Source organism: Lithobates pipiens, unplaced genomic scaffold (assembly GCF_037356315.1).
Source record: "Lithobates pipiens isolate NorthernLeopardFrog02 unplaced genomic scaffold, aLitPip1_a1.2 Scaffold_13, whole genome shotgun sequence".
NCBI classification, from domain to species: Eukaryota; Metazoa; Chordata; class Amphibia; order Anura; family Ranidae; genus Lithobates; species Lithobates pipiens.
The window spans coordinates 102,812,999-102,837,075 of record NW_027507718.1 but is presented as its reverse complement, the minus strand read 5'-3'; the positions used below and the strand labels follow the sequence as shown (position 1 = coordinate 102,837,075).

The 24,077-nt window shown below is 42.5% G+C and overlaps 1 protein-coding gene across 1 annotated transcript in view; it reads left to right on the top strand.

Moving 5' to 3' along the window:
- The window catches only part of SMC2 (structural maintenance of chromosomes 2), a 69,648-nt gene extending 49,426 nt beyond the window's left edge, over window positions 1-20,222 (top strand). Inside the window, exons 16-25 of the mRNA XM_077475352.1 lie at window positions 148-283; window positions 1,528-1,652; window positions 1,771-1,964; window positions 5,383-5,526; window positions 5,610-5,804; window positions 10,919-11,119; window positions 11,240-11,356; window positions 12,625-12,785; window positions 14,085-14,232; window positions 19,714-20,222. Of these exons, the coding sequence (XP_077331478.1) occupies window positions 148-283; window positions 1,528-1,652; window positions 1,771-1,964; window positions 5,383-5,526; window positions 5,610-5,804; window positions 10,919-11,119; window positions 11,240-11,356; window positions 12,625-12,785; window positions 14,085-14,232; window positions 19,714-19,905 (1,613 nt within the window). The 3' untranslated portion in view covers window positions 19,906-20,222. The remainder of the gene's footprint in view (window positions 1-147; window positions 284-1,527; window positions 1,653-1,770; window positions 1,965-5,382; window positions 5,527-5,609; window positions 5,805-10,918; window positions 11,120-11,239; window positions 11,357-12,624; window positions 12,786-14,084; window positions 14,233-19,713) is intronic.
- Window positions 20,223-24,077: the final 3,855 nt, after the last annotated feature.

Sequence of the window (24,077 nt, the reverse complement as noted above, 5' to 3'; positions counted from 1 at the left end):
TTTTAAGTAATGCTAATCAATTTTTATAAAGTGCACCAGCTTGTCTGCTGTTTTTTTTTAACCATTTGAAGAATGCTTGAGTAGCACATTCTTCTATACTGAATGAATGTGGGGTGATTATTTAATAATGCAGTCTCTTTTTGGCAGGTGCTCGTTCCCAGGCTCCTTCAGTGTTATCAAAGATTCAAGAGATTAAAGCTGTTCAGGATGAACTAAGAACAAAAGAGACAGAGCTGCAAACCGTTGAGAGAGAATTGGCTGCACTGAAAAATACAGCAGAAAGGTATGGTCTCCTTTTCCCGTATCCATTTCTTGGATGCTATAGAACTGTTACCCTGGTCAGTGAATCTGGATGGTTTATTTGAACATGGTATATAGTACCATCTTTAATCTCTTTGTTCGGAGTGGGTATTAACCAAATTTTTTTTAAAGTTGTTTAAGCCCACGTTCACATTGGGCCGATTTGACATGCCAAATCAGATCCTATTTCCGGCAGTGGCACCGTCCGAAACGGTCCGACGCCGACTTTGCAGCTCCACAACAATTCCCAGTAGTTTCTGCACTACCTTTGGCAACTTTGGGGGAGATTTGAAAAGGCATCTGTGAATGAACCCGCAGCATATGTCTGTCAAACTGAAATGCCAGTTTGAAATTGTGCGGGTTAAGCTGAACTCGTACAATTTCAAACCGGCCTTCAGTGTGTACGTGGGCTTAAGACCACTTTGCCAGACACTTTGAGAGTCCCTAGCGTATGGCTATATCCTGGTACACAATACACTGAATCCTGTGCTCCCTTCTGAGAGAAGACCTGTTTCCAGACCCCCTGTGTGGGCACAAGAATTGATCAGTTATGCGACTCAGCTGAGTTATTTACAGTATGCCTTTTGATTAGTATTCATGTAAATGTTTTTAGGGGTTGTTGTTTTTACAAAGATCTAATCTTTCTGATTTGCGTTACAATTACTTCCTGTGTCTCTCATTGAATGTGGAAAAGAAACGGGCTTTTTGTACTCACTGTAAAATCATTTTCTGTGGGACACAGGTTCTACCCCTCTGTTTATGATCATGTTCTTGGTGCTGTTGCTACAAACTCAGGCATGCTGGGTAGAGGAGGTCTATACTTGGTTGGCCAGTGTCCAATCCTTGTGTCGGCAGCAGTATATCCCCACACTATGACATCTTGTGTCTCCATTATCTCCAAGAAAATGATTTGACGTTAATACAAAAATCTAATTGTTTTGTTCTAATAGGGAGTGCACCCTGTCCTAGTTCCGAACTGCTGTTTTGTTAGTGTTCAGCAGTCCTTCCTACTCAAGCGGTAAAAGCTTGTTTCTAACATGAAATTTCAGGTGGCATAACCATTATTTGGCACACAGTATGCGGTAATGAGATATAGAATACATATTGGCTGGTAATAAGTAGGCAGAGGTTTTAGTATCTTATATAATATAATATAGTATAATATATATCAATATAAATTCTGAGTGAATGTGCCTCCTGTTAAGTATTTTTTTTCTGTTTGCGCAGATATCGCCAACTAAAGCAGCAATGGGAAACAAAGTCCGAAGAAGCTGATCTCCTCCTTACAAAACTCCAGCAGAGTTCATATCACAAACAGCAGGAGGAACTGGAGGCATTGAAGCAAACAATTGGTAAGGACATTGCTGATCGTGGTGAAAGAAACATGCTACTCCCTGTTTTAGGTCCAAATGTGGTTTTGGCTTTTTTTTTTTTTTTTTTTTCCTCATCCTTTTTTTTGCTTTTTGTCAGATGAGTGTGAAGAAACTCTAAAGAAGACAAAGGAGATACAGAAAAAGGCAGAAGAGAAATACAAGATTCTCGAGCACAAAATGAAAAACGCAGAAGCTGAGCGTGAGAAAGAACTAAAAGAGGCTCAGCAAAAGTTAGATACAGCCAAAAAGAAGGCTGATGCCTCCAGTAAGAAGATGAAGGAGAAACAGCAGGTCGGTGCTAACTTTTTCCTACTGACATATTAAAGGCTTGTGGGTTCGTTAAAGTGTAAAAAGAAACTGTTCCAAGTAATGTAATTAAGGTAAACCTGTCATCCATTTTAAGTATTTGAAATCAAGAGCTTCCCAAGAACACAGCCTGCTTTTTGTGCCATTTGACATTGCATTCAGTTTGCTAGAGAGCCTAGAATTCCATTTTGAACCCCAGCCCCCTCCACCTTGTCCAACAGGCTTACATTCGGACTGCATTTCTTGAATAGGGTAGTAACAGCCAGCACCTTGTTTCTTGTCTTGTGGTGACATGCATTAACCCCTTGTCATCTAAAGGTAAAACAAATGATAATGCCTAAGCACAATTTTGCAACTTTGATGTTAGTAAAACCATAAATATCATCACAACTACTTTGTGGATTACATCTTGCTTTTTTCAGGACAAATTGTCCTTTGATTTAGTGGTAAATCATAATGGATATCTGTTTTTTCGATGGAAAACTGACACAAAATAGTCAAACAAAAAAAACTACAACCTAGGTACTACCACAACCTACCACCAAAGAACAACATAAAATAAATTCTCCTGCTCCCAACAATCGCAGAAATACCATATATGTGTATGTTAGTAGTTTTATGTACCTGTAGTACTGCCCAGAAACACTAGTGTGCTTTTTTTTTTTAAATTTTTTATCCTAACTAAAACACACTGATTTCTAATTAACCACTTAACAACCGGCCCATAGCCGAATGACGTCTACAGGGCGGTTGTTTAACTCTGAGAGGCCGTCGTATGATGATCTCCCAGAATTCCGCTCTCGCACGCCCCCTGGGGCGCACACTCGAGAGCATCTGTGACCGCCGGGTCCACAGGACCCCGCTCCTCACGGATCATGGTAAACGGCCGCTCATCGCGGCAGTTTACCACGTGATCCATCAAATGACGGAGCGATCACTTGTAAACAAATGTTATGACGCCGGTTCCTCCCTCCCCTCTCTGTACCGATTGGTACAGCGGAGGGGGAAGAGATCGGTGTCAGCAGCGCTGTGGGCTGCATCTGCAGTGCCCAACATCGCTGCTCACATCGCTGCTCACAGACAATTAACCCCTCAATACCCTGCTAATACTCTGAAATACCAGCTAATACTCTGCGATACCCGCTAATACTCTGCAATGCCAGCTGATACTCTGCAGTACCCGCCAATACTGTGAGGTGCCAGTCACTACTCTGAGATATCTGCAATACCCAGCCATAGCCGCCCTCCAGTGCTTCTACCGACTCGCCAATGCGATCAAAGCCAGAATATTTTTATTTTATTTTTATTTCAGGCTTCCCAGCCTAGAGGCTAGATGTGGGGTCTTATTGACCCCATATCTCACTGTAAAGAGGACCTGTCATGCCATATTCCTATTACAAGGGATGTTTACATTTTTGGGGGAAAAAAAATGTCAAACTAAAATAAAGTAAAATGAACAATAAAAAAAAAAAAAATTAAAGCGCCCCTGTCCCCATGTGCTCGCATGCAGAAGCGAACGCATACGTAAGTCCTGCCCACATATGAAAACGGTGTTCAAACCACACATGTGAGGTATCGCTGCGAACGTTAGAGTTAGAGTGAGAACAATAATTCTAGCCCTAGAGCTCCTCTGCAACTCAAAACATGTGACCAGTAAAAAATTTTTAAAGCGTCGCCTATGGGGATTTTTAAGTAGCGATGTTTGGCGCCATTCCACGAGCGTGTGCAATTTTGAAGAGTGACATGTTGGGTATCTGCGCAAATACCATGCGAGATAAAAAGTTGCAACGACCACCATTGTATTCTCCAGGGTGTTTGCTAAAAAAAAAAATATAATGTTTTGGGGTTCTATGTCATTTTCTAGTAAATAAATATGATTTTTACATGTAGAAGAGAAATGTCAGAATTGTCCTGGGTGCTCCAGAACACCTGATGGTGCTCCCTGCATGTTGGGCCTCTGTATGTGGCCACGCAGTGTCAAAATCTCACACACGTGGTATCGCCATACTCGGGAGTAATAGCAGAATGTGTTTTGGGGTGTAATTTGTGGTATGCATATGCTGTGTGTGAGAAATAAACTGATATGTAAATTCTGTGAAGGAAAAAAAAAATCTTGATACTGCAAAGAATTGTGGGAAAAAATGACAACTTCAAAAAACTCATCATGCCTCTTACTAAATACCTTGGAATGTCTTCTTTCCAAAAAAGGGGTCATTTGGGGGTATTTATACTTTTCTGGCATGTTAGGGTCTCAAGAAATGAGATAGGCCGTCAGTACTTCAGGTGTGATCAATTTTCAGAGATTGGCACCATAGCTTGTGGACTCTATAACTTTCACAAAGACCAAATAATATCCACCAATTTGTACTTATTTTTACCAAAGATATGTAGTAGTATAAATTTTGGACAAAATGTATGAAGAAAAATTACTAATCTGCTAAATTTTATAACAAAAACAAAGAAAAATTCATTTTTTTGCAGAATTTTCGGTCTTTTCTTTTATAGCACAAAAAATAAAAAGCCCAGCGGTGATTAAATACCACCAAAAGAAAGCTCTATTTGTGTGAAAAAAGGACAAAAATTTCATATAGCTCCAGTGTTGCATGACTGAGTAATTGTCATTCAAAATGTGAGAGCACCGAAAGCTGAAAATTGGTCTGGTTATTAAGGGTGTTTAAGCGCCCAGTGGTCAAGTGGTTAAAGAGAGGCTTTAAAAAAAAAAAAATATAATAATTCTGCCTAAAATATACTGGCCATGACGTTTTGACCCTTGACCCAAACACCTAACCCTGACGCTGACCTAGATCAAACCTTGAACTAGGTATTATTTTTTTTTATGTTACACAATTTTTTTTTTTTTTGTATCTCTGCAGGGAGAAAAATAATATCTGTCCTCTCCCTTCAGAGAGAGAGAAAACACGGGCGGGCTGCACAGTTACTGAACATTGTGATAACCAATCAGAGGTTATCATTCGTGTGGGAGTTGGGGCTCCCAGTGAGACCCCGGTCTCTGTAATGGCAGCACGCTCCCAGCACAAAGACCGATACGCATATATATGCAGCCCCACGGAAAATAACCCAGTCCAGTGAGGCCGTATATATGCGTAGTGTCGACGGGAAGGGGTTAAACAGTGAATTGCAGTTTACTTTAACTATGTATCTCTAAATGTACAAGGTTAAAATGAACCTGTCATTGTATTAAAAATGGCAAAATACTTTCAGGCACCACAAGTTGGGTGCATTTTGACTTTGCAAGTTTGACTTATTTGGTCTCATTATAGCTTGAATAATAAAGTAGCTTACTTTGGCAAAAAGCACTGAAGGGCATACGAGGCTTGAAGTGATCAGAGTGCTAATTTGATTTTACTATTGAAAAGCTTTGTGGTTTTTGTCTTTTCCACAGGAGGTGGATGCTCTTATGTTAGAACTGGAGGAAATGAAGAAAGAACAGACAACCTACCAACAGCAGATTGAAGCAGTGGATGAAGCCATTAAAAACTACCAAGGGCAAATAGACAGCATGGCAGCTGGTGTAGCAAAGAACAAGGTAAGGAATTACTTCCTAAGCTCACTCTAATTAGTGGGTAATAAGACACATTTCACATGCATGACTTTTATATATTTTGCCAGGAAATTGTCAAGAAAGCTCAAGAGGAGTTGGCCAAGCAAAAAGAGATCATCATGGGCCATGACAGAGAAATTAAGAGCAAGGCTTCAGAAGCTGGCAAAATGAAGGAAAGCAATAACGACATCCAGCTCAAGATAAAAGAGCTAGAACACAATATCAGTAAACATAAAAAGGATAGTGCTGATGCTACTGCAAGGGTAATTGACTGCTTATCCTTCACAATATGTATCTTTTGTCTTCCTGTAAACACTTCAACCGCTTGCTGACCATCCGCCATCATTATACTGTGGCCGGTTGGCACGGCTGCGCAAATTGCTGTAGGTGTTAGCTGCTTTAGGAGCAATAGGAGGCACGTGGCCGCAACAGTCCATGTAAACAAACAGATCCCCGTTCTGACAGGGGAGTAGAGAGATAGTTTGTTCCTAGTGATCAAAAACGGCGATCTCTCTACTCCATCAGTCCACTGCCCCCCCCCAGATAGAAACACCTCCTTAGGGAACACTTAACCCTTTGATCCTCCCCCTAGTGTTAACCCCTTCCTGCCAGTGTAATTTATACAGTAATCACTGGCCTTTTTTTTTATTTTTTTTAGCAGTGATCGCTATATAAATGTTCCTGGTCCCAAAAAAGCGTCCGATCTGTCTGCCACAATATCGCTTTCCCGTTAAAAATCGCTGATCACCGATATTACTAGTTAAAAAAAAAAAGTAATAATTAAAAAATGCCACAAATATAACCCCTTTTTTGTAGACTCTATAACTTTTGCACAAACCAATCACTATACGCTTATTGAGTTTTTTTTTTTTTTTTTTTTTATATTTATTATAGCAAAAAGTAAAAAAATAAATAAAAAATTCCAAAATGGTCAGTCTTTTGTTGTTTATAGAGCAAAATATAAAATAAAAAGCACAGAGGTGATCAAATACCACTAAAAGAAAGCTCTATATGTGGTAAAATAAAGGACATACATTTTGTTTGTGTAGAGCGTCGCATGACTGCGCAATTGTCAGTTAAAATGGCCTATTTGTAAATTCAAATAAATCAGCCTGCAAGACAAAGGGATAATAAGCTAGTATGCATGAAATACTTTAGATCAAAGCTGTTGCAGTGGTCCCTGCACCGCTGTGACCAGCAACATGTCTCCCGCAGTTATTTCCGTGTTCCCTAGCTGGCGGTCACAGCACAGCTACTGAAGAAATGGCACGAGTGGGCCATTTCTTCAGTGCACATGTGCCGATGACGTTGTCACATGCAGATACAATGAATATCTCCTAAACGGTGCAAATTTAGGAGATATTTGCAGTACCTACAGGTAAGCCACCTTATAGGCTTACCTGTAGGTAAGAGTGGTATTAAAGGGTTTACAACCTCTTTTTAAGGGGGGTAAATCCTTCCGGGCCTGAAGTGGGTAAAGCAAAACTTGCAAGGAAAATAATCCTACAGTGCTGTCATGTGCATATATTCTATTACAGGAATATTTTGAGCACCGTGTTCCGAAAAAATGTTTTCAAAGAAATTGAACGTGCCGATTTTATAAAAAAAATGTAAACGCGCTCAATCACGAAAAGGATTTTTTTTATAAAGTAAATGCTGTAAACTACTTGAGTAGTGAGAAATTAACATCCTGCACTCTTACACCTCAGATCAGTCCCAATTCCTGCAACTCCACACTTCAGATCAGCCCCAATTCATACACCTTCACACCTCAGATCACTGTGCCCCACCGCTGTACCCCCCTGCCTCCTCTGCCCCACCGCTGTACATACCCATCAAAAATTTCTCAGTTTGGCAGTCGGGGAAGCCCATTACCAATTTGTGGCTCTTTCCTTTGGCCTGGCATCAGCCCCCCGAGTCTTTACCAAAGTACTGGCTCCAGTATTGGTGTTGCTGCAACAACGCGCGATCGTGGGCTACCTGGACAATCTCCTCCTGAGAGCATCTTCCGCCTCAGAATTAGAGGAGGATGTGGCGATCACCATGCAGACTCTGCAAGAATTTGGGTGGCTGTTAAACCTAAAGAAGTCGGTGATTGTGCTGTCCCAGCATCTGGAGTACCTAGGTTTGCTATTGGACTCCGGGGAAGCGAGAGTTTTTCTCCCTTCAGACAAATTGCAGACTCTCAGATCTGCGATCAAACTACTGTTGTACCGCAAGTGGTCGTCGCTTCGCTGCATGCAAGTACTGGGACTCATGGTAGCCTCCTTCGAGGCAGTACCTTATGCTCAGTTCCACACCAGAGTACTGCAGAAGGAGATCTTGTTGAAATGGGACAAATCTCAGTTGTCCCTGGATCGACTGATCCAGGTGAGCCAACCAGTCAGAGACTCTCTGATCTGGTGGTTGAGGTCCCTGGTGATTCAGTCCGGAAAATCGTTCCTTCCTCTGAAATGGACGGTTATCACTATGGACGCCAGTCTATCCGGCTGGGGTGGAGTGTCGGCTCAGGGCCTCTGGTCGACAGAAGAATCCGAGTTGCCGATCAATCTGCTTGAATTGAGAGCGATCAGGCTGTGCCTCCACACATGGTCGTTGAGTCTTCACGTTCACATACTTCGGTGGGCCGAGCAACACGTGCCGGCCCTGTTGGCCATTTACATCCCAGGGGTGGAAAATTGGCAGGCGGACTATCTGAGTCGATAGATGCTGGGCCCAGGAGAATGGGCCTTGCATCTGGAGATATTCAGGCTGCTGTGCCTGAAGTGGGGCACACCCGATGTGGGTCTATTGGCCTCCCGTCTCAATCGGAAGGTGCCAAGATTCGTGTCCAGGACAAGAGATCCATGGGAAGACACGTCAGACACGCTGGTGGCTCCATGGGATCAGTACCAGCTGATCTACGCTTTTCCTCCACTAAAACTGTTGCCACGTCTGCTTCTCAGAGTGGAAGCCGAGGGGGTTCCAGTAATCCTGGTGGCCCCAGATTGGCCTCAGCGGCCCTGGTACGCAGATCTGGTACGTCTGGTGGCAGACGCTCCCTGGTGATTGCCGATGCGAGAGGACCTCCTGTCCTGCAAGTCGCCTTATCTGGTCATCCACAGGGATAAGGTGGTGTTGCGTCCGCAACCATCCTTTCTACGTAAGATGGTCTCGGCTTTTCATATCAGTGAGGACATTGTATTACCATTGTTGTGTCCTAAGCCGAAGCACCCCAAAGAGGTGGCCCTTCACGCTCTCGATGTGGTTAGGGCTCTGAAGGTGTATTTGTCTGCCACAGCTCCCTTTCGGAAGTCAGACTCACTGTTTGTTTTTCGGGGGCTGGTCCAAAGAAGGTTATGGCGGTCTCGTCAGCCACCATTTCCAGGTGGATCAGACAGATTGTAGTACAAGCCTACACCTTGAAGGGGCAGGTGCCCCCCTTTCCGGTCACGGCCCACTCTACAAGGGCAATCGGAACGCCTCGGGCCTTCCGACACCAAGCATTGGTCGCTCAGGTGTGTAAGGCGGCGACCTTGTCATTTGTCCATACGTTTACCAAGTTCTACAAGGTAGACGTCTGTACAACGGCTGATGCCTGTTTTGGTCGCAAAGTTTTGCAGGCGGCCGTGTAGTTGCAATAAAATATGCAAGCATTACTTCCACAAATGGTTGCGGTCTTGGGGATCACTCCTGTTGAGGATACCCGGTTATGTGGTGGTGTTTTTCCACACACTGCTGTTTTTTTTTTTTTGTGAGTTTAGTTTCACTAGTTCCCACTTGCCATGGTGGATGAAGTTCTTATGCTGTTTTTCCCATTTTGTTACAGAGAGGAGCTGTGTCGGTCGGTGAATATAAGAGAAAATAGGATTTTTTGTACTCACTGTAAAATCCTTTTCTCTGTAATTGACCGACCGACACAGCACCCGCCCCTCCTTTTTCTCTTTACGTTATACTGCTTGTTGACGTACTGAGTTCTGCCTGAGCTGGCTGTGGGGTTGTAGCCTAGGGACCGCCCCATGGGCGGAACTAAAAGTTCTGAAGTGTTGTATTACAACTTGCCTAGTATCTCCAGTGATAGGGCTGACAACCCATTTTGTTAGAGAGGAGCTATGTCGGTCGGTGAATTACAGAGAAAAGGATTTTACGGTGAGTACAAAAAATTCTATTTTTGCAGCTAATTGGGTTAATTGGCAATAAGTTAGTAACATGATTGGGCATAAAAAGAGCATCTTAGAGAGTCTGAGTGTCTCAGAAGTTCACTAGTCTGTGAACAGATGTGTCGAAAAATTGTCTTAAGATTTCAGAATAATGTTCTTCAAAGTAAAATTGCAAAATCATCCACAATACATAATATAACAAGATTCATAATCTGGAGAAATATGTGTGCAAGGGATAAGGCTGAAACACAATATTGGATGCCTGTTATCTTCAAGCTTTCAGACGGAACTGCATTAAAAATGGCGTAATTCTGTGATCAACATAAATTCTTCCAAAAATCAATGTGAACATAATTCGCCATGCCATCCAAAAATACAAGGTAAAGTTCGGTCATGCAAAGAAGCCAAATATGAACATGATCCAGAAACGCTGCCATCTTTTATGAGAAAATCTCATTTAATATGGTCTGTTGCAAAGTGGAAAGTTGTTCCTTGGACAGACAAATAGAAACTTGCCATTCTTTTTTAGCAACCAAGAGGGACCTTTTGGCTTGTTATCGGTTCAAAAGCCTGCATCTCTGATGAGATAGAGGTGCATTCGTGTGTATAGAATTGGCAGCTTGCACATCTCGAAAGGCACCATCAGTGCTTTAAAGATACTGTATATCTAGATTTTGCATATTTCAGCTGGACAATGCTAAACTGCATCTATGACAACAGCATTTCTTTGTAGTAGAAGAGTCTTGGTGCTTAAATAGCCTGCCTCCAGTCCAGACGTTTTCAGCAGTTGAAAATATTTGGAGCATCTTGAAGCAAAAACTATGGCAAAGCAGACCCAGGACCGTTGAGCACTTAGAATCTTTTATCGGGCAAGAATGGGGCAACTTTCCTCTACCAAAACTCCAGCAGCTGGTCTCCTCAGTTCCCAAACAAGTGTTAAGAGGAAGGGTTGCTACACTGCTAAACCTGGCCCTGTCCCAACCTTTTTGGGATGTGTTGCTGCCATCATTTTTAACGTTGCCTTATTTTTTTTTTCTTAGTGTGTGTGTGTGTGTGTGTGTGTGTGTGTGTGTGTATGTATGTATATATATATATATATATATATAATTTCTCTCTTTTAGTGACACCTGAGTTTTAAAAAGATACCACTATATACAGAAATGTATTATGTTTTTGTTTATCAATTGTCACGTTCCGGTGATAACCATGTTTTCTGATGTCTTCTATGCATGTGTTAGGTTGCCAAAATGCTAAATGACTATGAGTGGATTGCCTCCGAAAAGCATCTCTTTGGCCAAGAAAACACAGCTTATGATTTCAAAACAAACAACCCTAAGGCAGCAGGGCAGAGGTTACAAAAACTGCAAGAAATGCAGGAAAAACTAGGACGGAATGTCAACATGAGAGCAATGAACATGTTGACACAAGCAGAAGAAAGGGTAGGTGCATGCGATCATTGTAGCCACTGAGGCAAGTACAATTCACAATTTGTATGGGTTTTTTTTTTTGTTTTTATACTTTAAGGATAATTTATTTTTCTGTATCCAATGACTTAATAGTACAATGACCTAATGAAAAAGAAGAGAATTGTGGAGAATGACAAGTCTAAAATTTTGGATACTATTGAAGAGCTTGACCAGAAGAAAAATGAGGCTTTAAAAATTGCGTGGCAAAAGGTAAAGCTGGGCCTTTTTAGCATGATTGTATTTTAAAATAGATATACTGTATAATCAACAGCATATTCTTTTATTTACCATTGTAAAATAAATGCAATCAATAGTTATGTTTGATATTATTATTATTCAGGATTTATATAGCGCCAACAGTTTGCACAGCGCTTTACAACATGAGTGCAGACAGTACACTTACAATACAAATCAATACAGGAGGGACTAGAGGGCCCTGCTCGTTAGAGCTTACAATCTAGAAGGGAGGGTCAAGTTGAAACAAAAGGTAATAACTGTGGGGGATGAGCTGATGGAGAAAATGAAAATTCAGTTAGGTGTGGGTAGGATAGGCTTCTTTGAAGAGAAGTGTTTTCAGGGATCACCTAAAAGCTAATAAAGTAGGAGATAGGCGGACAGATTGGGGTAGAGCATTCCATAGGATGGGAGAGGTTTTGGAAAAGTCCTGGAGGCAAGTATGGGAGGAGGTGATGAGGGAGCTAGAGAGCAGGAGGTCTTGAGAGGAAGGAAAAGAACGAGTAGGTTGGTATTTAGAGACTAAGCTAGTGATGTAGCTGGGGGCAGAGTTGTGGATGGCTTTTTTACGTAGTTGTTAGTATTTTGAATTTAATTCTTTGGCTGAGCGGAAGCCAGTGGAGGGATTGACAGAGAGGAGTAGTAGACACCGAGCGATTGGTAAGGCATTCATGATAGATTGAAGAGGTGATAGACCATCTAGAGGCAAGCCAATGAGAAGGGAGTTGCAGTAGTCGAGGCGGGAGATGACACTGGATGATAATCCAGTGTATTGCTGCCTGTCTGCTGGCCATATCTTTCCACAACTTCCTAGATTCCCAGCATGCTTTGCAGCTTCTCCTCTGCTGTTTACCTTTTGATTTCTAAGGACTACATATCCCATGGTACCTTGCTGCCTGCAAGCAGTAATTTCTGTACTCCACCTTCTGAAACTTCTCCTCTCAGCACCTCTAGTTTTGAAGAGACAGGCTCTGTGAAATGTGTGACACAAGCAGCACATATTTTCAGGGCATAGTGAATATGTGTCACAGAATTCAAGGAAGCAAATGTGTGGGTATTTGTCAGTATCATCAAGATCATTCAGATTAATAGGAATGGACAAGGAAAAATAGTTGAAATGCAATGTGGAAATTACTACTGTATATAACAAATTTGGATCATATGTACACTTTTAAGTTGTTATGCCTATACAAATAGGAATTGTTTGCAACTTGGATTAGATGACAACATCTTACATTGTTTAGGTGAACAAAGACTTTGGTTCCATCTTCTCAACTCTGTTACCTGGGGCAAATGCCAAGCTGGCACCTCCTGAAGGCAAAAATGCATTGGATGGGCTGGAGTTCAAGGTCGCATTGGGCAGCACGTGGAAAGAAAATCTGACCGAATTAAGTGGTGGACAGCGGTAAACTTTATTTTCCCATTTCATACAGGATAAGAAGGTTGAGGGACTTTGGATTAAGTTGAAGACCTATGGACTGAATGGAACTGTACATTTGTTAGAACACTAGAAAATGAAAGTTGAAGCTCAGATTAAGGTGTACGGCATAACCAATAATTAAATATTAAGGCCCAGTTATTGCAGTGCACAGGAAGGCATTGCATGTCACTGCACAGCAGTGCAACATGCCGGGCTGCCATGCCGTGACATAAGTAACGTGTAATTTTGTGCACTTCAAATAATTAACACTGAAGAAATGGCTGCACTCCAAGATCCATCAAAATTCTTATTTAATAACAAACATCCCAAGTGTTACAGTTCAAATGGTAGACGCGTTTCACACACTAACAGGTGCGCTTATAGTGTGTGTGTGTAAATATATATATATATATATATATATATATATATATATATATATATATATATATATATATATATTCTTAAATAAGAATTTTGATGGATCTTGGAGTGTAGCCATTTCTTCAGTGTTGATCGTATGCGGAGGCGAGCTGAGGGAGGCACCCGTGATATCATTAGGCTTCCTGTCTCACCTGGAGCAGCGAGTTCTTTTGTTTGGATATTCAGCACTTCAAATAATGTTGGCACAAAAAAGGGATCTGTGTGATGCGCTGAAACATTCATCACACTGCCTCTTACTGCTGGCTCACTGCAGCCAAAATGGACAGCTGCTGGCACACTAAAACCATGCAGTCTAGTGTGTGTGTGTGTGTGCAGTGTGAACGGGCCCTAAATATTTCATACTATCAGTGCTCATGGCTTACTCTACCCAATTATAAACTTACAAAGCTGCTTTTGATAGAATTACAATTTCTAAAGACATGCTGCTTAGATGAGTCAGTGCCTTATTGGCTGCTTATATTTAATTCATCTGTGTTCATTTCTGTGCTGAGGTGGGAATGAGCCATAGATGGCAGGCGGCAGTCAGATCCATTGGCATAACATTATTTGATTGCACTATCTTTATAAATTATTCTTTTTACATGACTGTTTGTGTTAGTTTGGCCAGAATATGCCAGCCTTTTCCTGGGTGGATTGGGAAGAATGTGGAGCAATGGTGGTTGGCTTTTGAAAATCAAAGCTCTCTAGTCTTTAGCTGAATGTTTTTGCTCCTAGAAAAATATATGAACTTCTAGCACCTCCTGTATTGGAGTTATTATACATATAACACTACCATACAGAGAGGTTTAGGATAACCATCATTAAGCTAATTCTTGCTTCTCAATGTATTTCTTTTCTTTTCAGGTCACTTGTGGCTTTGTCTCTAATATTGGCCATGTTACTTTTTAAACCTGCGCCAATATATATTCTGGATGAAGTTGATGCTGCCTTGGACCTCTCTCATACACAGAACATTGGTCAGATGCTTCGGACACACTTCCGACACTCGCAGGTAAAATAGCAGTGGTGACTAGAGTTTGACATGACAGGCTTTGATACGTAGGTTGGTGGGCGCTGGACAAACTTGCTTATCGAACCATAAAAATAACGTAATACCAGTTCGTTCTTGTCCTCTGAGGGACAAAGGAATTCAGATGTGATATTATACTGCCACAGAGGATTGGACACTAGCAAACCAAAAATTGTAGGCCAGCCCCAGGATAAATAATTATGTACCCGGCTTACCTCTGTTTTTTGCAAGTGTCCTAGGAGTATGGATATCTTTTTCTCAGTTCTCCTGAGAGTCTCAAGTCCTAGCCAGTCTTTGCTAAGCACTTTTCTTCAGTTTTATTCTCCTCCATTGACTAAAATCCATGAAAAGTGCTTACTACATTGTTGTTTGAGCTGGTCTTTACATAGTGAGGGATCTAAATCTGCCTTTCCGAGGCCTGGCTTCTTAGTGCCATTCCTGAACCTGACTGGACATGTAGGGCTGAAATTCAACTTTTGGGCACCCATTTCCATGTTGTGGCACTTACCAGACCTTCATGTACTGGTAAAAGTTAGCGTCGCAGTACTTTTCAGGTCCAACCTACAGTGACCCTCATGAGCACCAGCTGTTTGTGAGTACCTGAGGCCTTGCCTGTTTTGGCCTAGTTGCTTCACTACCACATGGGCACATCATGTCTACACATAGACGGGATAGTTTTATTGCTACGGGTGACCCCAACTGCCATTCTTCATGCAGTTTAGGGATGTCTGTTCAGTATTCTGTAAATAAACTAGTGTGTGGAATCCGGTGGCCCAACTGTTATAGGATCCACATCATTAGCATCTTCAGCTCTTCTGGCTGAGGCATAGTACTCTGTCCTGTCATTAGAGGTCTCTACTGCAATGCAAGACTTTTGTGGCCAAATTCACTCAATTTCTTGCTGCTTCTGTCCACAGAGACTCTTAGTTGATTTACTAAAACGGGAGAGTGCAAAATCTGGTGCAGCTATGCATGGTAGCCAATCCGCTTATAACTTCAGCTTGTTCGATTTAGGCTTTGACAAAAAAAAAACTGGAAGCTGATTGGATTCCTTGAAGAGCTGCACCGGATTTTGCACTATCCAGTTTTAGTACCCCTAATGCCGCGTACACACGATCAAACAATCAGGTGGAAAAGTCCAACAAACTCAAGTCCGCCAGACAATCCCGCCGTGTGTAGCCTCCGGCGGACTTTTTTGACCCGAAAGTACGGCGGACTTAGAAAGTAGTTTTGCACTCCAATCTTCCCGCTGAACTTGCATTTCGGCGGACAATCCGGCCGTGCGTATGCCAGTCCGCCGTACTTTTGAAATGGACTTTTCCCGCCGGAGTCCCGTCTCCAGGTAGGCGGGGCCCGTGAAGGATGCGTCGCTGGCCCCGCCACCTGGTATGGACTTAAAGGGGAACCCCAACGCCGAAAAAAATCGGCGTGGGGTCCCCCCCCCCCCCAGGTCCACATCAGACCCTTGTCCGAGCACGCTACCCGGCCGGCCAGGAAAGGGGGGACGAGCGAGCGCCCCCCCCCCCCCTCCTGAGCCATACCAGGCCGCATGCCCTCAACATGGGGGGTGCCTTGGGGAAGGGGAGGCCGCGCAGCCCCCCCCCCCACCCCAAAGCACCTTGTCCCTATGTTGATGAGGACAAGGGCCTCTTCCTGACAACCCTGGCCGTTGGTTGTCGGGGTCTGAAGGGGTACATTGTACCCCATACTTATTCACATAGGGTGGGGGCCAGTATCCGGGGCCCCCTTATTAAAGCCCCCCCGCCCCCAGACCTCATCAACATGGGGACAAGGTGCTTTGGGGTGATGTGGACCTGGGAGGGTCCCCTTTAAGTCCAAACCAGGGGGCGGAGCCAGTGACGTCTCCTTCGCGGGCCCCGCCTACCTGGAGACGCGCTCGAAATGAGCAGACTTTCCTCCGCGTGCGTGTGCGAGTCCGTTCATTTCAAAAGTACGGCGGACTTAGTACGCCGTATTAGTCCGCTGAAAAAGTGCCGTGTGTGGGCAAGTAGCCCGTTCGGAAAGTCCGGCGGGAAGTCTGCCAGACTAAGTCCGCTGGATAGTCCGCTACGTGTGTACGCGGCATTAGTGTGCTCTTGCATTATCCCCTGCCGAGTCTACCTCTGACCTTCCCGAAGCCTTAGAATATGCCAAGCCACTGGTTGCTGTGATCATCTCTGTCTCATTGAGAGTTCTAGCAGTTTACAGTATCTCTGAAAAGACTCAAGATAATCTTCACCTCTATTTTTGCCCCTTCACCGTTTTAGGTATGGTTTCTGAGCAGTACAATGGGTCTGCCTTTATGGACTAGGTGTGATTTCTTCAGCCGCCTCTATAGGCTTGTCAAGTTTCTTCTCCCTATATCCAGGGGGTGTAGCTGTTTTAAGAAACACTATTCCCAGGGCTACTGTCTGACCCTTCAGAGTAGGTAGTTATTTTGTAGAGGTGCACCGAATGGAAATTTTGGTAACAAATGCAGGATGCACTTGGTCAAAAACCGTGCTTCGTGAGATGTTCCAAGCTTGGGATATTTTTTAATACCCTAACCCTGCTTTAGGCTCAGTTCACACTCCCACACACTCCCAGCAGGATTTTGGGCTGAATTAGGACCTGAAATGGACCAAAAGACGCACAGGGCTCCTGTGCAAATTTGCACTGGAGCTGCATCGGAAATATGTGAACCGAGTCCATAGAGAGCTGGTCACACTCTCCTGCTATTGTGAGTTGGATGCGGGGAGGCCGCATCCAATTCGCAATAGTGTGAACCCAGCCTCAGACTTATCCACAACTTTATCCCTGACGTTTTTGGTGTGTTCCTTGTCCTTCATGATTCTGTTTGTTCACTAAGGTTCTCAAACAAACCTTTGAGGGCTTCACAGAACAGCTGTTTTTTTTATACGGAGATTAAATTGCATACAGGTGGACTCTATTTACCAATTGCGTGACTTCTGAAGGCAATTGGTTCCACTAGATGTTAGGGGTATTGGAGTAAAGGGGCTGTATACAAATGCACACCACACTTTTCACATAAATATTTTTAAAAAAAAGTTTACAAAAAAATTATAATTTTCCTTCCACTTCACAATTATGTGCCACTTTGTGCTGGTCTATCACAAAAAATCCCAATAAAATACATTTATGGTTTTGGTTGTAACGGGTATATATAGTTTTTCAAAGCACTGTATAATTGTATCGTATTCAACATCATAATTAATATCATGATGTTAAATGAATTTGTCAGCCATTATCTGCACCTTTAGCGCAAGAAAAGCCTGGTTGCGGTGGTAAAAAAAAAAAATCTTACTTGCTGCATTTTGGTTCCATTTTAAAAAATGCACCAAAAACGGGCCTCCCCGTTGAAATGCCCTGAAAGCACAGCAAGAATGCATCGATAATGCACCAGTGTTACATTTTTGATGAGTTTTCTGAGTCGCATGACCTGAAAAATACACCATATGCACATTGAAATAGTGGTAAAATCACGTGGGTTTCTGGCGCCAATATCAGCACCTTTTTCTCTTATGACTCAGACAAGAGGTTCGCAACTAGGTGCACCCCAAATCCTCACTGGAGGGCCCTGTGCCTCCCTAGAATGTCAGCAGATAGAACACACTTGTTTCCTGTTACAGGTATCCTCTTCTAGGGATATTTTATTCTCGACTTCGGGGGGGACCATATCACATGGGGGTGGGTCCTCTCCTCTTGGCAACTCTCCAGCCTTCTTTGGTTACTTTTCCTTGTTTTTCCCTTCATCAGATTGACACTACTGCCTCTTGCTCCATGGCAAATGATACGTCTGGATCAGGGGGGTTAGGAGGTTTTTTTTTTATTATAAATTTTTTTTTAGGCCTATAGTTTTGGGTCCGAGTTAAGTAGGTTCTTCAAGAGGGTGCTTATATATTGTCCCTGTGGCACCTTTTGTGTGCTAAGGTGAATGCATTGGCTTCATCCTCAGCTGGTGACTCTATTTTACTAGTCTAGGACTATGTCTCATCTTCATTCCTGCCTACCCTTGTGAGGATGCTCACTCAGGTGTTTTGCTGATACAGGTTTATCCCTGGTAAGTTTGCATAGCGAAATTGGCTTTTGAGCCAAACAACCTCTTTATTCATAAAGTGTTTGTCTCTTTGATCCTAGTGGGTCAGGGGTACAGGGGCACTGATGAAGAGGTTATCCTCGAAACGCATTAGCCTATGCCATTGCAATATAGCCCCAGGGGCTAGGGGTCAGCTTTATATGGACTCCTATGGAGGACTGATATATTATGTGATTTTATTCAAGGGTTTCAATTGTGAGTATGGTACCTATCTTTGTATATTAATACATCTTTTACTGAGGATAATGCGCTAGGCCACACGCTATATATATATATATACATATACATATATATATATATATTTGGTTTTAGTACAGGGGGCGGCTGGCTTTTCTCTCCTGGGCCTGTTTGTTCCCAGGTACCTTCCTTTGTCCTTCAGGTCGCTCCTAGCCTTCAAATAGTCCCCTGTTGTCTCATTGGGTCTGTTAACAAGTGTTCTGTTGGCTACCCCTTAGTTGGACTGCTTTTGCACATACAGAGTATCCAAATTCACATGTCACTCAATGGACGAGCAAGAAAATAGATTTTTGTACTTTTAAATCCTTTAAAAAAATAAATAAATCCAAAATCCTGAGGAACACAGCTTCCATCCCTTTTATATGCTTTTGTTACTGGGGTACCCTTGGAAGGGGTTATCCTGTGGCTAGCCAGCAATATTTTTGTTTACCAGTGTGCAATAATCCTGAAGGCAGCAGTATAACCCGACAGTATCTTTATTCATTTTTTTTTTTTTTTCCCTCCAGTGTCCATCAATGGACTCCAACAAAAGGATTTTATGATGCGTACAAAAATCCTATTTTCATCATCCTTATTCTCGACATTTGAAGATTAGCATCAGTTTAGTGCTCTTAGTGAAAGCACTATTACAAAAATCTCGATTGTGCCAAGTCTCCCTGTAAGTCAGTAATGGGAAAAAGATCAGCTGCATGGAGTAGGCACAGACGATACTGACTAGTCCTTTGTCCTGTTTGCTTTTTTCTTTTTTTTTTGTGGCACAGCTTCCAGAGTTCAATTCCTTTTTAGGGGTAGGCTATATGTCTCATTCACACAGGGTATATGCATCTGTGCCCCTGTGTGAGGGCCGTGTATACCTGCATGGGGATGCACACGTTTTCCCATGCATCTCATTGCGGGCTGTCTATTGGGATACAATGGCTGCACAGACACAGCCGCTGACTTCCATTCTGACACCCATGCGGGTGCACAGCCCCAAACATATGCAGGGGATATACATGGTCCTCGCACAGGGCACAAATGCATACGTCGCATGTGATTGAGTCTGTTTAAATCAACAAAATATACTTTTTGCGCTGGTGCACCTACGGCATGCTGTCAGATATGTAAACTGTGCAACTCTTCTTTTCTAGTTCATTGTCGTCTCTCTGAAAGATGGAATGTTCAACAATGCCAACGTCCTGTTCAAGACCAAGTTTGTGGATGGAGTATCCACCGTAGCGAGATTTACTCAGAATCAAAATGGGGGTAATGCTGTTTCCCAACAAAAAATGGACAAGAGCAGATCTAAGGACAAAAGAAACCGCATGCAAGTTGATGAATGAGATTTTAAGAGTTGTATACAAGTGTCTTTACTATTAACTTAATTTCTTATGTCTGTCTTCCTGCCTTCTAATGTGCAAAGATTTTCAGCACATTACATTGTACATATTTTCTTGTCACATATCAGTTAAGATGCCTTATTTCCATATTCAGAAGCTCAATGCATCTGCATAATTCCTGTATTAAATATCTTGTCAAATTTTATGTTTTCTTCTATTTTTTTTTTTTTATATTCGGGAATATTTTTCAGATGAGCTATATGTATATCCAACCTTTTTTTATATAAATAAAGCATTTCCAAACCCCTTTCCTTCATAAACCTGTGTTCTTGTCATTTACATAAGTCATTTTATTTATACTTGCCTTTAAAGAGTAACTCCACTTTTGTTAAGAGAAAACATTAATTCTGGGATATCAATGTAAACGGCAGGGATTTTAACAAACATTGCTGAAAGTTTCTACCCTTTTGTTAGTCTGAAGATATAGATGTTTGTGTCCATATGTAGTGTGGATCTGTATAGAGTGGTTTTATCATTATCAATCCACTGCTGCACTTGCAGGGCTCTGAGGAAAGTGGTCGGATCTGCATTCCTTTAGACGCGATTTCCCTTTGAAATGATCTCAACAAAAATTACGTTTTTGTTGCATGTGATGCTCGAAATCGGATTTGTATCTTGGTGCAGACTTCTGGGAAAATCAGTGAGCCAATCGCTCAAGCAGGGAATTACATTTCAGGGAGCGTTCTGTACACAAAATGCCTCCAGGTAGCCATATTGCATTTTAAAGGAAAGGTAATTTTTTTTTTTTAAATAAAAATAAATTACAATATGACTTGTGACGCAATTGTATATGCTATATTTTTTTTCATTTGCAATTTTTTTTCCAGGAAAGTGAAGTTACCGTTTAAAACCCCTTTCTTGGAAACCTAACTAACGCTAAACCTACTCCAACCCCCATTCTAAGCCTAATCTAACCCTATAAAGAAAAGGTCACTATAGTTAACCTATTCTGAAGCCAGTCCAGTCACCAATAGTGCCCTTCTGTGTGCAGGAGAAAGCTGACAACTACTGGGAAGTGACAACACCCACAGGCTTACTAAGGGGCTTCCATTGTTTAAAAAAATAATAATATATATATATATATATAATTGCATTTTTGCGACACAAAGAAAAAAAATAAAAGTGCAAACAAAAACTACAACACCGAAAACAGAATGCTCCTAATCCAGCATATGAAAATCTGGGCAGTGTGCAATAATATCTGCCAGTGGATATAAACATCAACAGAGTAGTAAGTGATACAGTTTGTAAACAGTCTGGACATAACAGAAGTTCCTGTTTAATACCACATTTGCAAGGTGAGCCCTCTTTCCTGGTAGTACAGGGGAGAGGGTCAGTGGGCTAGCCAGCCATCTGCCCCATATTTTGTGAAACGCTTTTGTCCTCTTACGGATGTCAAAGGTAAGTTTTATATAGAGGCAGGGAATCATTGACAAGTTTCAGCCGCATATCCTGCGTTTGGGTCTCTGACCCCTTCCATGTCAGCAGGAGGGACTTCCTTGCATAGAAGTAAAGGATGCAAAGAAGCCTAAGGCTGGACAGTGAGGTCACCAAATATGCCCAGCAGACAGTTTTTATGGTTCACTGTATTTGGAAAACCCAGTGCAGAAGATATAAAGGAGCCTATATCAACCCAGAAGTTCAAAAGCAGTGGAGAAAATCAGCAGTTTATCCGCAACCACTGAAGCAGTCAGCAAAGGGAGATGGTCCCATTTTATGCAGTCTAGCAGTTGCAAGGTGTAAGTGATGGAAAATTTTTAGTTGAATCATCCTGTCCCTTGAGATGAGGTTTTGAACATGTCACAGAACTCAAACCAATCCTCTTCTGTGATAGGGATTTCAAAAGGACGCCCACCTCTCTTGAGCCTTCCAAAACCTAGGGTTCATGCCTGTCATGAGAGTGGAGTAATACAAGGATATTCATTTTGTCTGACCTGATTCTCTGTTTTTCCAGGTCAGGTGTATTAATAGGACTTGGCAGAGAACCAAACTGGGTACGTATAGCATGTCCGAGTTGGTAATAGTAAAATAAGTAAGTTGATGGGATGTCAAAGTCTGTTTGCAGTTGAGAAAAGGATTTAAAATCCTGGGGGGGGGGTATTATGACATAGGTATTTCACTCCCTTTTGATATCTATCTTATGGGGTCAGGTATAGAACATAACTCCTTAAGGTTAGGGTTAAACCAAAAGGGATTGTTGGGGAGGGCTGCCATGAATCGGTGGACATTTTTTCAACTGCCCTTTGGGAGGAGGGAGAGGGAGGTTTGGATTATCGACATGCCTGATCCAGGTGGTGTGCATCCCCTATAGACAATGTTGTGGAGTGTCTCAAATGAGGAAAGTATGGCTCCCTCAGTAGTGGCGCAGGCATTATCAGAATTGGGGTGGAGCCAATCATAGAGTTAACCAGCTGGGATGCTAGGTAGTAAAGGTAAACGTTAGAGAATACCAGACCTGCCATATGTGAGGGGAGGCGCAGAGCTATTAGTGCACTTCTAGGGGGACGGCCCGTTCCAAAGGAACACAATAAAATGGATTTGGGAATTGGCCATAACATACAGTAGTTTAGGCAAGTAAATCATTTTAAAGATATTGGCTCTCCCCATAAGATCCAGAGGCAGATCTTTCCACTGTTTGGTCTGTGCCTGTATCAGTAGGGGGCGTAGATTGGCAATATACAAGGATGGTAGTAACTGAACTATAACACCTAGAAATCTAAAAGAGGTAGAGACTTGCCATTTAGAGTTTGAGTGATTCAGTAGGAGTACCGTTTGGTCTAGTGAAAATAGGATAGATTTATCCCAGTTCACCTGGAATCCAAAATAGTCACCAAACGTGTTAACTTCAGACAAGAGACTATCGAGCTGTATGAGTGTTCACTAGATAGACTAGAGTATTCTCAGCATAGAGAGAGAGATATACGCTCTTCAATGTAATTTATAGGAATAGCCTTAATAATCAGAGCTATAGATCCTTACAGCAAGGGGCGCCAAAGCACACGAGAGGAGATGAGGGACACTCCTGCCTGGTGCCTCTAGTAATCGTAAGGGAGTCTAGGGCCAAACCTATACAGTTACCCGAAATGGATGAAGGCTTTTTGCAAGTGTCTAGGTGACGCAATCACACAGGTAGAGGTACAGTTGTGGGGATAGGTCAAATTGTGGAACAATCTATGAATATTCATTCTGGTTGAACAGCCTGGTATAATCCCCCTTGATCACTCCCAACCAATTTTGCAACAACCCCATTTAGACGATTGGCTAGGATTTTAACAACCACAATAATGAGAGAGATAGGTCTAGAAGAGTCACATTTGAGCAGATCTTTCCATGGTTTGAGTATCAAAATAATTAAAGCCTCTCATAGGAGGAGGGAGCGCCCCAATTTCAGGGCCTCATATGTATTGAGTAAGATTGGACTTAAGGTGTTGAAATGTGCATACCATTCGGCTGGAAAGCCATCCAAGCCTGGTTTATGAGTCGGGAGCTGCGAAATTGCCAGGGAGAGTTCAACTTAGAAAGGTTCGTCCAGTTTAGTCTTGATCAGGGAAGCACTGTCTGGGTCAAGGAGTTGTCCAGGTGGGCGTTAGTAGTGTATAAATCATGATAGAAGGCATCTTTTATCTCCTGAGGTACATTGCTAACCTTATTCTGAGAAGTTAGAATCCTAGGGATAGAGGTGGGAGTATGGTTCGGCCTTATTGCCATGTTCGAAAGACTTCTGAGTGACAGCATACGTTTTTCTTTTTTTGTTTTTCTTTTAGTAAGGTCCAAGGCGGAGCTCATATTCTCTACGACTATGTAGCCATGAGGTCCGGGTAGCCGGATCAAGATTCACAGCATATGCTGCCTCTGCAGCTACAATCTTCTAGATCTTCAGTACACTGCTGGGTGTTCTTTTGCGGAATACCAGTAATGGCCTCTTAGCACAGCCTTGGAAGCCTCCCAGGCAGAGGAGGACCCAACAGTGACCTGAATTGTATGCCAATAATCCGCAATGTTCTTCCTGCAGTCATTCTGTGCTATCTCATCCTCTAACCAATGGGAGTTCAGCCACCAGATACAAGTGCTCGAGTTTGGCAGGAGATCCACAGAAAGGGAGGCACGGTCAGACA